General features: G+C 37.5%; 1 protein-coding gene across 4 annotated transcripts in view; it reads left to right on the top strand.

Moving 5' to 3' along the window:
• The window catches only part of Cdh7 (cadherin 7), a 191422-nt gene that overhangs the window by 153402 nt on the left and 24128 nt on the right, over positions 1-13892 (top strand). For all 4 annotated transcript variants that reach the window (XM_041648837.1, XM_041648835.1, XM_041648839.1 and 1 more), the window contains one exon: positions 11193-11444. In XM_041648837.1, the coding sequence (XP_041504771.1) occupies positions 11193-11444 (252 nt within the window). The remainder of the gene's footprint in view (positions 1-11192; positions 11445-13892) is intronic.

The raw sequence follows: 13892 nt of genomic DNA, 5'->3' as shown, positions 1-13892 counted from the left end.
CTTACCACAGGGCAGAAAACCCTGACTGCTCTTTGGACTGGAGAGGGAGGGGAAAAGGAGTGGGGGGAGGGGGAGAAGGGTGGGAGGAGGGGGCGTAGGGTGGGAGGAGAGGGAGGGAAATGGGAGGCTGGGAGGAGGTGGAAACTTGTTTTTTTTTTTCCTTTTCTCAATAAAAAAAGAAAAAAAAATTTTGCCTCCTCCCCACCCCCCATTTTCCTCCCCACTCCCACCACTCCCCTCCCCCTCCCTCTCCAGTCTGAACAGCAGTCAGATTTCCCTGCCCTGAGGGAAGTCCAAGGTCCTCCCCCCATCCATCTAGGTCTAGAAAAGTGAACATCCAAACAGGCTAGGCTCCCACAAAGATAGTACATGCAGTAAGATCAAAATCCCATCCACTGTCCTTGGCTTCTCAGCAGCCATCATGGTCCGGCATGTTCAGAGAGTCTGGTTTTATCCCATGCTTTTTGAGTCCAAGTCCAGCTGGCCTTGGTGAGCTCCCATTAGATCAGCCACACCCCTCAGTGGGTGGGTGCACCCCTTGCAGTCCTGACTTCCTAGTTCATGTTCTCCCTCCTTCTGCTCCTCATTTGGACCTCAGGAGCTCAGCCTAATGCTACAATGTAGGTCTCTGTCTCTATCTCCATCCATCGCCAGGTGAAGGATCTATGGTGATATGCAAGATATTCATCATATGGCTGTAGGATCGGGCCATTTCAGGATCCTTCTCCTCATCTGCCCAAGGAACTAGCTGGGGACATCACTCTGGACCCCTGGGAACTGCGCCAGAGTTCTCTCGCCACCCCTAAAATGGCTCCCTTAAGATATATACTTCCCTGCTTCCATATCCATCTTTCCTTTATCCCATCCATCCAATTCCCCCAAGCTCTCCCCATCCTCCCCTTCTCACATTTCTCTCCCCATCTCCCCTTTCCCCCATCCCACCTCACCTTCAAGTTGCCAATTTTTGCCTGGAAATCTTGTCTACTTTTAATATCCAGGAGGATAAATATATGTTTTTCATTGGGTTCACCTTCTTATTTAGCTTTTCTAAGGATGACGAATTATAGGCTCAAAGTCTTTTATTTATGGCTAGAAAACAATTATGAGTGACTACATCCCATGTTCACCTTTTTGGGTCTGGGTTACCTCACTCTGGATAATGTTACCTATTTCTGTCCATTTGTATGCAAAATTCACGATGTCATTGTTTTTACTGCTGAGTAGTACTCTAATATGTATACATTGCATACTTTCTTCATCCATTCTTCCATTGAAGGGCATCTTTGTTGTTTCCAGGTTCTGGCTATTACAAATACTGCTGCTATGAACATAGCCAAGCAAATGCTTTTTTAGTATGATAGGGCATCTTTTGGGTATATTCCCAAGAGTGGTATTGCTGGGTTTGGGGGTAGGTTGATCCCGAATTTCCTGAGAAACTGCCACACTGCATTCCAAAGTGTTTGCACAAGTTTGCATTCCCACCAGCAATGGATGAGTGTGCCCCTTACTCCACATCCTCTCCAGTAAATGCTATCCTTGGTGTTTTTGATTTTAGCCATTCTGACAGGTGTAAGATGGTATCTCAAAGTTGTTTTGATTTGCATTTCCCTGATTGCTAAGGAGGTTGAGCATGACCTTAAGTGTCTTTTGGCCATTTGGACTTCTTCTGTTGAGCATTCTCTGTTCATTTCAATGCGTCATTTTTTAATTGGATTAATTAGCATTTTAATGTCTAGTTTCTTGTGTTCTTTATATATTTTGGAGATCAGACCTTTGTCTGTTGCGGGGTTGGTGAAGATCTTCTCCCAGTCAGTAGGTTGCCTTTTTGTCTTAGTAACAGTGTCCTTTGCTATACAGAAGCTTCTGTAAAGTTTTAGGAGGTCCCATTTATTCAATATTGCCCTTAATGTCTGTGCTGCTAGGGTTATACGTAGGAAGTGGTCTCCTGTGCCCATGTGTTGTAGAGTACTCCCCAATTTCTCTTCTATCAGGTTCAGTGTGTTCAGACTGATATTGAGGTCTTTAATCCATTTGTACTTGAGTTTTGTGCATGGTGATGAATATGGATCTATTTTCATTCTTCTATAGGTTGACATCCAGTAATTCCAGCACCATTTGTTTTAAAGATGCTTTCTTTCTTCCATTGTATACTTTTAGCTCCTTTATTGAAAATCAGGTGTTCATAGGTTTGTGGATTAAAATCTGGGTCTTCTATTCAATTCCATTGGTCAACTTCGCTGTTTTTATTCCAATACCAAGCTGTTTTCATCACTGTAGCTCTGTAATAGAGTTTGAAGTCAGGGATGGTAATGCCTCCAGAAGTTCCTTTGTTGTATAAGATTGTTTGGCTATACTGGGCTTTTTGTTTTTCCACATAAAGTTAATTATTTTCTGTAACGGTGTAAACGAATGCAGACAGATTGTATATATATACATATATATGTGTATATATATACATATACATATATATACATATATATATGTATATATATATATTTAATGTAGAAATAGACTTACAGAACCACCATTCCCGTGGAGACCTGGAAAGCAGAAGGAATGGATGGGAGTATGCTTGCCAAATTTATAGGCAAACATTAGCCCGAGGCGAATACGCCCCCTAAGGGGCGGGACTTACCCCAAATCTCCCCTTTTTGTCTAAATAAGACAGAACTAAACCAAAGACAACTATATACAATAATAACAAATAATAAATATAACAAACAATATTGAGAACAAAACTTTTGCTAAACATTCTATCTCAAGGATTCCAAATAATGCAGAGAGTAACTACAATTATATAATCTTCAACTCCGTCAAAGATCTGAGAAGGGAACAAATATTACTTAACAAATGAGATATATCCAAAATGTGCAACAATTGACAGAGACAACTGACTACCTGGGCAATCACCCAATGTCTCGTTTGCAATGTTGAGTCAAACAACTTTGGCTAAGGCCTAACATAACTGACATACCATTATTAAAGGCAAGGAAATTTTCAAAACCATCTTACCCTGTCTTGGCAGGATATGACAGTCCTGTTTTATCCATTGATGCACGCTCTGTATCTCTGTCAGTGGTTGAGGTATGGGCATTTCTTTGCCCAAAGGCCAGTTCTGCCAAATAGAAAGGATCCAGGTGGAGTGTCTTTGGTGCTCAACATTCTCTCGGGAATAGAGCAGTGTTGCCAGGAGCAATTGTGTCTCACTATCACAAAACTCTGAGTTAGATTAAAGGCCATTTTCAACAGCTCTTTGAAGAGGTTGAAGATTATCTATCTATACTGAGTATAATCTCTATATATCTAGAGGACCTGATTAGAGAACCTAAATATAAATGACAAACTTAGATGACTATTTATCTATATAATTCTCAATATCTATCTAAATTAAAGACTAAGACAATAATCAACTGTGTAACAAATAAGGATAATGACCAATAAATATGAACACTGTACAAATATACATTGCAATATGGTAAAGGTGAATATATATCAATACACAAACATTATATAAGTATCTTAATCAGAGGTAGAAATGTACACTGCAATATATATAGTATATATTTATCAATATATATATATATATCAATACAATATATGTCAATATATAAAAATATTTTAAACAGAGGTAGAAACATGCATGAATACAATCGTCAATATAATTTAACTTTGTATCAATATACAAGAACCGATACCAATATATTTTTCTAAAAACAATAACTCACAATTATAAATCTATTATCCCATCAACCCTCTTTTTTGTTTTCAAAATGATCCCTGAGCTTATAAAGTTCCTCCCCAATCTCCCAACCCCTAAACGATGTCCCTAATCCCAGGGGCAAACTTTACTGGGAGAGGGGATGTCGTCCTCTAGAATTACTTCCAGCTGTCATGGGGGCAACGTTCTTTCTGGGGGATCCTTTGAAAGTAAACAGATGGATAATTTTCAAGATCAATGTCTTTTAAAATTGCAAATAGTCTCTGAGTATTTTGTGGAGGTCTGGCCAGAATGATGTACAAGATGTGCACCATTTCAGCTAACCATGTTGGGATCATCTTGTGCAGCTGGTATCCAAAACAGGTCTTGTAGTAGCGTTATCAGTATCATGACATCATATCAACCAGGTAGAGTTTTTGTTGTGGGGCCCCATCTTCTTCCTGGAAACTTCAAATGTCACTTCAGGAAAAACTCATTGTTCATTGTGAAAAACTTAAACATTAATCGTATAGACATATATAGACATACATATATATATTCAATGAAAGGCATGATAGATATATTCAATGGAAAGTATTATAGATATGAAGAAAAGCAAAGATGTTTTCTAAACTCATATTTCTTTCTGTCCCATAACATGGCCCTTGACATGATACAGAGACTCCAGAATCTCTGGGTTTTTCTCTTACTAACAGGCTTGGAATTGGAAAGGGACTGAGCCAGAGTCCAACTTCAAAACGACCTCTACATATTTATAAAGAATTGTTTAATAAGAATATATATATGAATATATATGAACATGAATATATATTCATATATATATTCATATATATGTGAACATATATTCATATATATGTTCATATATATTCATATATATGTTCATATATATATGAACATATTCACATATGTTCATATATATATGAATATATATATACGTGTACAAGTATATATATATACCTGTAACATTCTTGATATTGTAATAATCAAAAAACCGTTTCATTTTCCTAGGGACATAAGCAGGACTATTATCCGTCTTTATTTGTGTAGGTATAGCCATGATAGCCATGACTTCTAATAAATGAGTGATTACTGAATCAGCTTTTTCTGAACTTAAAGCAGTTGCCCACTGAAAGCCTGAATAAGTGTCAATGGTGTGATGAACATACTTCAATTTGCCAAATTCTGCAAAGTGGAACACATCCATCTGTCAGATTTCATTCCTTTGGGTGCACTTATGATTAGCTGCTGATGGCGGTGGCATTTGGTTATAGAAAGAGCAAGGAGGACATTTCTTTAGAATCTCCTTAGCTTGTTGCCATGTAATTAAAAACTCTTTCTTCAAACCTTTGCTATTAACATGATGTTTTTATGATATTCAGAGGCGTGTAGCATACTACCAATCAAAAATTGATCAATTTCTGCATTACCTTGTGCTAGAAGACCTGGCAGACCCGTATGGGATCTGCTGTGTGTTATGTACATAGGGCAAAGCCTGTTCCTGATCAAATCTTGAACCTGAAGAAACAATGAGTTTAGTTCAGTATCATCAGGTATAAATTCAGCAGTTTCAATATGTAAAATAACTCTTTCTGCATATTGTGAATCTGTAACAATATTAATAGGTTCTTTAAAATCCCTTAGCAATATAAGAATGGCATATAATTCCGCCATCTGGACAGAATTATACGACTTTGTTCCACCCTACCCAAGACTTCTGATTTGTAACCTGCCTTCCCTGATTTATCGGCATTAGTATAAAATGTACGGGCTACAGTTATTGGAGCATCATGGACAATTCGAGGAAGAATCCAAGAAGTTCTCTTTATGAAGTTAAGCCTCTTGCTTTATGGATAGTTGTTATTAATGTCCCCCCCCAAAAAAAACTTAGCACAAGCTCTTTGCCATGGTTCATTATCTTCCCATAATTTCTTTAGTTCATCCGCAGTGAAAGGCACTATAATTTCTGCTGGGTCTATGCCTGCTAGTTGATGAAGTCTCAGCTTGCCTTTTATAATTAACTAAGAGACTTTTTCCACATAAGTTTTCAGTTTTTTACTTGGTTTATGTGGTAAAAAGATCCATTACAAAATAATATCATCACTCTTCATCAAAGTTCCTGTAGGAGAAATTTTTGATGGTCGTATGACGAGAATACAATCAAGCTCTGGATATACCCTGTCCACATGTGCCTGTTGTAATTTTTCCTCAATCATTGTTAGTTCCTTTTCTCCTTCAGCTGTTAATTCTCTGGAACTTTTTAAGTCTTTTCATCATTCAAGGTTTTGTTCAAATAAATTATTAGATCAGGTGTTATTCCAATAGCGTGTCGTAGACTGGAAATGTCTCTCTGGAAATGTCTTTGAAATTCATTAAGAGTCCGTAGGCCATCTCTCCGAATTTGTGCCTTTTGTTTCGTAATTTTTTGCAAACCTATTTTATAACCTAAACAATTAACAGAATCTCCCTTCTGAATCTTTTCAGAAGCGATTTGCAATCCCCAATTTAGGGAAAAGTATCTTTATTTCTTCAAACAGTCTTATCAAGTTATCCATGTTTGAATCAGATAACAAAATGTTGTCCATGTAATGATACACTATCGATTTGGGAAATTTATTGCGGATTATTTTTAATGGTTGATTCACAAAATATGGGCACAGGGAGGGGCTATTTAACATACCCTGGGAGAAGATATTCCAGTGGTACCTCCTCGAAGGTTGAGAATTGTTATAAGTAGGCACTGTGAAGGCAAATTTTTCTCTATCTTCTTTTTGCAAAGGTATAGTGAAAAAAACAGTCCTTTAAGTCAATAACTATGAGAGGCCATCTTTTTGGTAATAAAGAGGGCAAAGGAATTCCAGATTGGAGAGGGCCCATAGGTTGAATAGCCTTGTTGATGTCCCTGAGATCTGTCACCATTTCTCCATTTACCTGATTTTTTCTTAACCACAAATACAGGAAAATTCCAAGGGCTGGTGGATTCTTCTATATGTCCAGCATCTAATTGTTCTTGTACCAACTGTTCTAAAGCCTGTAACTTTTCCTCAGCTAAAGGCCATTGCTTTGTCCATATTGGTTTCTCAGTCAACCATTTTAGAGGCAAGGCTGTTGGTATCTCTGAAGGGACATCAATTGCTTGTTCTTGTACTGCCTGAATGGCCGGTTTTCTCCGTTTGTAATATCTTTTAATATTATTCTCAGAAATATAGGCTCTAGAAGTAGCAGGAATTTTAATTTGGGTATTCCATTGTTGTAATAGTCACGACCCCATAAATTCATTGCGATATTGGCTACATATGGCCTTAATTTTCCTATTTATCCCTCTGGCCCTATACATTCAACCCATCTCATGCTCTGCCTTACTCGAGATAGGGTTCCAATTCCCAGGAGCTGAACATTTACATTCTGAAGAGGCCAATATGGATGCCAAGATTCTGGGGTAATGATACTTACATCAGCACCTGTGTCCAGCAGGCTAGTAAGAAAAATGCCATTTACACACACTCTCAATTTAGGTCTTTGATCATTTATAGAAGTGTGCCAAAACACATGTAACTCATCTTTCTTATCATTATTGCTTGTAACAGTAGGCATGGGGCTTCCTAATTGTCCTGACGAGGCACGTTCTCTGCAGAAACTGGAAATGACTGAACCATGTTTGCCATAGGGGGCTGTGAGGCCCCCCTCTCACATATCCCGTCTGTATCAGGGTGCCTTGTCTATCTCTTGTAGACCTGCATTCATGCATGCAGGGTCTGCCTTTTGCACATCTTCTACATAAACCTGAAGGCTGCTTCCTCCTATTTCTGTTATTTCTAGAAGATGCATTATTATTATTTCTGAAAATCCGTTGTTTACAATTCCTTTTCATATGACCCATTTTGCCACAATACACCACATTTGGTATTCTGGTGTCTCCTTTTACCATTGGAAATTGCTTCTTCTACCCGTGCTTCAGTACCATAATCAAATGTATCAACATTCAGTGTATGCAAGACCCATTCTTCCAAGGGCGCTGATCTGAGCTTTAAAGGCCCCAAAATCCTTTTGCATCCCACATTTGCATTTTCATAAGCCAAGACTCAATCATTATACATCTTGCTTCTGGGTCAGATATCCCTATTTGTACAACCTTAGTTAATCTTTGTAAAAAGTCACTAAAGGGTTCTCTCTGACCCTGTTTAACTGTGACAAATGATTCCATTCTCTGTCCTGGGTCTTGTACCCTGTCCCAAGCCCTTAAGGCTGCTGTAGTACACATGGAGAGTGTGTTTTCATCCAAATTAGCTTGTTCCTGAGGGTCAGAAAAGAGCCCTTCACCTAGAATTTTATCTAGGGAAATGTCAATTCCCTTCGCCTTTTCCTGATGTTCTAAAAGTCTAGCCTCTTGCCTGAATAAGCATTTCCATTTCAATTGCGGTCCACTCTCAAGTACGACTGGCCTCAGCTGGAGCCAGTCCGAGGGGTTTGCTCTGCTTGTCATGGCCCAAGATCTTAGCATCTCTTTAACAAAAGAGGCATGCATCCCAAAAGTCATGACAGCCTGTTTAATATCCTTGAGGTCATTCATACGGACAGGCTCCCATGTATCCTCCTTGGTTTCTGGAACCAATCACCTTCTCTGTTGTTATTACTGGAAAGGCAGGTAGAGCTGTAGGTAGAGCTTTGTGGAAATTGTCCCGGAGGGATTTACCCACAGATGTAGTTAAAATTTGCCTTTCTACACTTTGTTCTTCTTCATCAGAATTTAGAAATTCCTCAATCTTTTCAATCCTATTCACCATTGCCTTCTGCAATGTCTGAATCTCCTGTCCAGAATTATGTTCCAAAGCCTTCATTGAGGATTCTAAAGTAGGAAGTTTGTCCGTTAGAGATAACATCTCATCTTTGGACATAATTATTATGGCATAAACCGTGCCTTCTTGTACAGACAGTCTTTCCGTCAATCTGTCTGAAGCTTTAGACAAAATCCGATTGTCTCATTCAGCAGTTTTGATTTTCTGTTAATATTTCAGTTCCTACAGAAAGGGACTGAAGCTTTCGATCCAAATCAGCTGTTCTTTCTTCCATAGTAATGAATTTCTCCTTAACATCAACCTGGAGAACTTCAAACTGATTTTTGAGAAGATTGTTGTCATTCTCAGTTGTTTTTAAGCGTTCAATCTCTGCCTTAAGAATCCTGGATTCATCTCGTAAAGACTTTATCATATTTCTGTTATCAAACCATTTAGTGACAATGAAAACTACGAATCCCAGAAGGATCCATAGATGTGGGGTGATAGACACCTCTTGTAAAATCTCCGACATGGGACAATTAAAAAAAAAAACTGTTAAATTCTTGAATAGTAACATGTTTAGACATTTTATTTATAAAAGAAAAAAATTTTACCTGCAATGATCGGATCCTTCCAGTGTTGGTCTCTGTGTTTTTGGAGCCTGTCCTAGAACTAGCTCTTGTAGACCAGGCTGGCCTCGAACTCACAGAGTTCCGCCTGCCTCTGCCTCCCAAGTGCTGGTATCAAAGGCGTGCACCACCACCGCCCCGCCAAATCACTTTGTATTAGACCAAATCTGCCCGTTGTGGCGGCTTTTGTTGCAAAACCACAGGTACTTGCGCTTCTGCTAATTCAGGCAGTGGGGTTCTGCTGCAAACTTAGCCAAGGCAGGCAGAATAGGCCTGTGTGGCCGAGTGTGTCTCGGACTCGGCACTGGGGCCTGAGTCACGAACTAAAAAACAGCACCCTGTATATATATATATATATATATATATATATATATATATATATATAGTTTTAATGTAGAAATAGACTTACAGAACCACCGTTCCCATGGAGACCAGGAAAGCAGAAGGAACGGCTGGGAGCATGCTCGCCAAATTTATAGGCAAACATTAGCCCGAGGCGAACATGCCCCCTAAGGGGCGGGACTTATCCCTAAAATTTTCCTCTCAAGGTCTGTGGAGAATTTCGATGGGATTTTGTTGGGGATTGCATTGAATCTATAGATTGCTTTTGATAGAATTGCCATTTTTATTATGTTGATCCTCCCAAACCAAGAACGAGGGAGATCCTTTCATTTTTTGGTATCCTCTTCTTTTTTTTTTTCTTTTTTTTTTTTTGGAGAAGTTCTTGTCAAATATATCTTTCACTTCCTTGGTTACAATTACCCCAAAATATTTTATGCTATTTGTGACTATCGTGAAAGGTGATGCTTCTTTGATTTCCTTTTCTGCTTCCTTATGCTTTGTGTATAGGAGGGCAACTGATTTTTTTGAAGTTGATCTTGTATCCTGCCACATTATTAAAGCTGTTTATCAGCTGTAGGAGTTTTTTTGGTAGAGTTTTTGGGGTCGCTTATGTACACTATCATATCATCTGCAAATAACGAAAGTTTAACTTCTTCCTTTCCAGTTTGAATCCCCTTGATCCCCTTATGTTGTCTTATTGCTATTGCTAGAACTTCAAGCACTATATTGAAGAGGTATGGAGAGAATGGACAGCCTTGTCGTATTCCTGATTTTAGTGGGATGGCTCTGAGTTTCTCTCCATTTAATTTGATGTTAGCTGTCAGCTTGCTGTAAATAGCTTTCATTATATTTAGGTATGACCCTTGTATCCCTAATCTCTCCAAGACCTTTATCATAAAGGGATGTTGAATTTTGTCAAATGCTTTTTCAGCATCTAATGAAATGATCGTACTTTTTTTTTTCTTTCAGTTTATTTATATGATGGATTACATTGATAGATTTGTGTGTGTTGAACCAGCTCTGGCATGAAGCCTACTTTTTCTAGTGTGTTCTTGGATTCAGTTTGCCAGTATTTTATTGAGAATTTTTGCGTCAATGTTCATGAGTGAGATTGGCCTGTAATTTTCCTGTGGCTTTTTATAGGTGAATTGAGTCCTGTGATATTAATGACCAGTGGTTGTTAACTCTGGCTATTTTTTTCTTGTGGTAGTGATTGTTTGTTTCTCTTCTTTGAGTTGTACTGGTGGAGGGTTGTCATATGTCTTTGTTATTATGGGTGTTGTTGGCTTCCTTGGTTTGTGATTTTCCTTTTAGTACTTTCTGTAAGGCTGAGTTTGTGGCTAATATGGCAACCTGTCAAACAAGGGATGAACTTGAAATGATGCTAAAATAGGAGAGGCTACTAACTGAATTTATTTACCAATCTTTCTATAAGTATATGGTCTGAAATTTTAGTTACAAAAAATATTAAAATATATAAAAGTTCCATTTAATAAAACACTTAATTTTACATTATGACTGTGTCTTTGCTATTTGTAGAATATCAAGAATACCTTAAGATGAATTCCATAGGAAATTTACCTGTCTGTCCAAAGACAATTTTTGAGGGATGCTGAAGAATATGTGCTATATTTGTTTTATTATTAAGGAGCAAATAACAAGGTTAATTTTAAGTTTGGGAAGATAAAGTTCATTTTAAGGCTTATTATACATTTTTGTTCTTAATTCTAGACAACACAGCCTCAATACTTACCAGGAGAAATGGCTTCCACAGGCAGGAACAATCAGTTTACTATCTGCCAATTTTCATTGTGGACAGTGGATCTCCGTCACTAAGTAGTACCAACACCCTTACCATTCGAGTCTGTGACTGTGATGCTGATGGTGTAGCACAAACCTGCAATGCAGAGGCTTATGTTCTACCTGCTGGCCTCAGCACTGGGGCTCTGATAGCAATACTGGCCTGTGTCTTGACACTATTTGGTAAGTACTATTTGTGTTTCTTTCTCTTTTATTGATTTTCCTTGAACTCTACATTTTTTTTCTCTGCTTCCCTCCCTACCTCTTTCCTCCTCTTCAACCCTACCCCAAGTATCCATGCTCCCAATTTACTCAGGAGATCTGGTCTTTTTCTACTTCCCATGTAGATTAGATCTATGTAAGTGTCTCTTAGTGTCCTCATTGTTGTCTAAATTCTCTGGGATTGTGGTTTTCTTTGTTTTATGTGTAAAAACCACCTATGAGTGAATATATGCAATAATCATCTTTCTGTGGCTGGGTTACCTCACTTGAAATATTGTTTTCTAGCTCTATCCATTTTCCTACAAAATTCAAGATGTCATTTTTTTCTGCTTTGTAGTACTCCATTATGTAAATTTACCATATTTTTCTTATCCATTCTTTGGTTGAAGGGCATTTAAGTTGTTTCCAGGATTTGTTCTTTTCTTTATAAGAGCAGTTGCCAAAACAAACACCACACGTTTTCTTACTTTATTTTTATTTCTTTTGGTTGTATTTACAAAGATATGCGAATAATTCACCAGTGTTATTTTAAGACTCATTACTTATATTTTCAACTTGGAGTATTATTTAAAGCACAAAATATAATAAAAGAATACGAAATTCATTTTTAACATAAAACCCAGGAAAAATGAACTACTATGGTGATTTTATTAGTTTACTTTGAAATTTACCTCATCCTGTTTCTTTGTGTGAGAAGTACTTACATGAGCATTATAATAGACAAGAAGGAGTATTTTCACTGTTGTTTTGATAGTATGCTTATTTGAGAAATGACATAATGGACAGATTTATCAAGAAATATGTTCAGTGAGTGTTTATTTTGGTATTTACAATAATGAAGTTCTGGCAATACAAGTATTATAATTTCTTGAGAATTATTGTTATATTTAATTCTACTTTCCTAATATTAACTTATTATTGACTGAACTACATTTGCTTACATTTGCATAGGAGTTTGTATAGCATGGTTTTTAATATTGGAGGCTATCCAATATGGTCATTGGATAATAAAAGAGTTTATTGAAAAGCAACATTTTAATTCACAGTGTATGTTTCTACAAGAATGACAAGCACTTAAATTTGCACTTGTTGGTGTGTCATGTGTTTCCTTGTGATTTACTGGAATTAGGAAATAAATTTACAACATATGTTTATAGAAGCAGCATTAGTTGTGGAAGTCAGTATGACCTGCTGCTTCAGATAGATTTGGGGAAGCATGTACCTGTATACTACTCTTTCCCTATGTTGTTCATTAGGTGTTCACAAGGGGAGTGCTAGTTTCTCTTCAGAGTAGCTTCATAATCTCAAAGGTGAACTCCCATGACTAGTCTTTTTTTTTTTTTTTTTTTTTTTTTGGTTTTTCGAGACAGGGTTTCTCTGTGGTTTTGGAGCCTGTCCTGGAACTAGCTCTTGTAGACCAGGCTGGTCTCGAACTCACAGAGATCCGCCTGCCTCTGCCTCCCAAGTGCTGGGATTAAAGGCGTGCACCACCACCGCCCGGCCCCATGACTAGTCTTGTAAAGATTTGAGAGTTTAATGAGATAATTCATGCACAGAACCGAATGCCTACCCATAGTTAACATTCTATATGTCTTTAAGTTTAATTGATGAAACAGTAGTTCTCACTCTATTAACAAAGTTAAATAAGATTCAGTTGCTAATACAGTGTAAATAGTCTCATAAAATAGAAATTTTGTCTTCAATAACCCCAACTATATGAATAAATCTAGAAAAAAACAATCATACTATTCTTTCTAAATATCTATAAATAGGAGTCAGAAACTTCCAGAAATTTCTAAGAAATAACTGTTAATTCACAGTTAAAAAGTGATTAGACTATATGGACTAAGAGTAAATATAAAAAAAATTGGTGACATTATGAGTAAATGTATATTGATCTCCTTGACTTGTGAAAATAATAATGAGCAAAATTGAATATTTACTTTTACTTTATAAAAGTAGAATAACAACATAAGTTATAAAACCATCATTCTACTACAGACAATGTCTTTACTTTGAGACAACCAAATCATGGGAAGGGAAGATTAGAAGTAGGCCTTGTGTAGAACACTTTAAACTTTAACAATTTAATACACACACACACACACACACACACTTCATTATACTCATTATACTATGGTTTCTGGAACAAGTTACAGCAGACTGTACTCTCTCAGGGATATACAGAGAAACCCTGACTTGAAAAATCAGAGAGAGGCAGTGTGGGACAGGCAGAAATAGATTATTACTATCTCTTCTTTGGTTCTCTCTCTTTCTGTGGTGTGTGTGTGTGTGTGTGTGTGTGTGTGTGTGTGTGTATCTTGAATGGAGTGGTGTGAGGGATTTGTGGTGTGTGCATGTGTGTGATTTCATGTTTTGGTTTGTGTGTTGTGACTATGTGTGCATATG

The sequence above is a fragment of the Microtus oregoni genome, unplaced genomic scaffold (assembly GCF_018167655.1).
Source record: "Microtus oregoni isolate MIOR12 unplaced genomic scaffold, Mior012 000003F_ref0000135, whole genome shotgun sequence".
Classification (NCBI taxonomy): Eukaryota; Metazoa; Chordata; class Mammalia; order Rodentia; family Cricetidae; genus Microtus; species Microtus oregoni.
The sequence above is the reverse complement of the archived record's forward strand: the minus strand, read 5'-3'. Positions and strand labels throughout refer to the sequence as shown.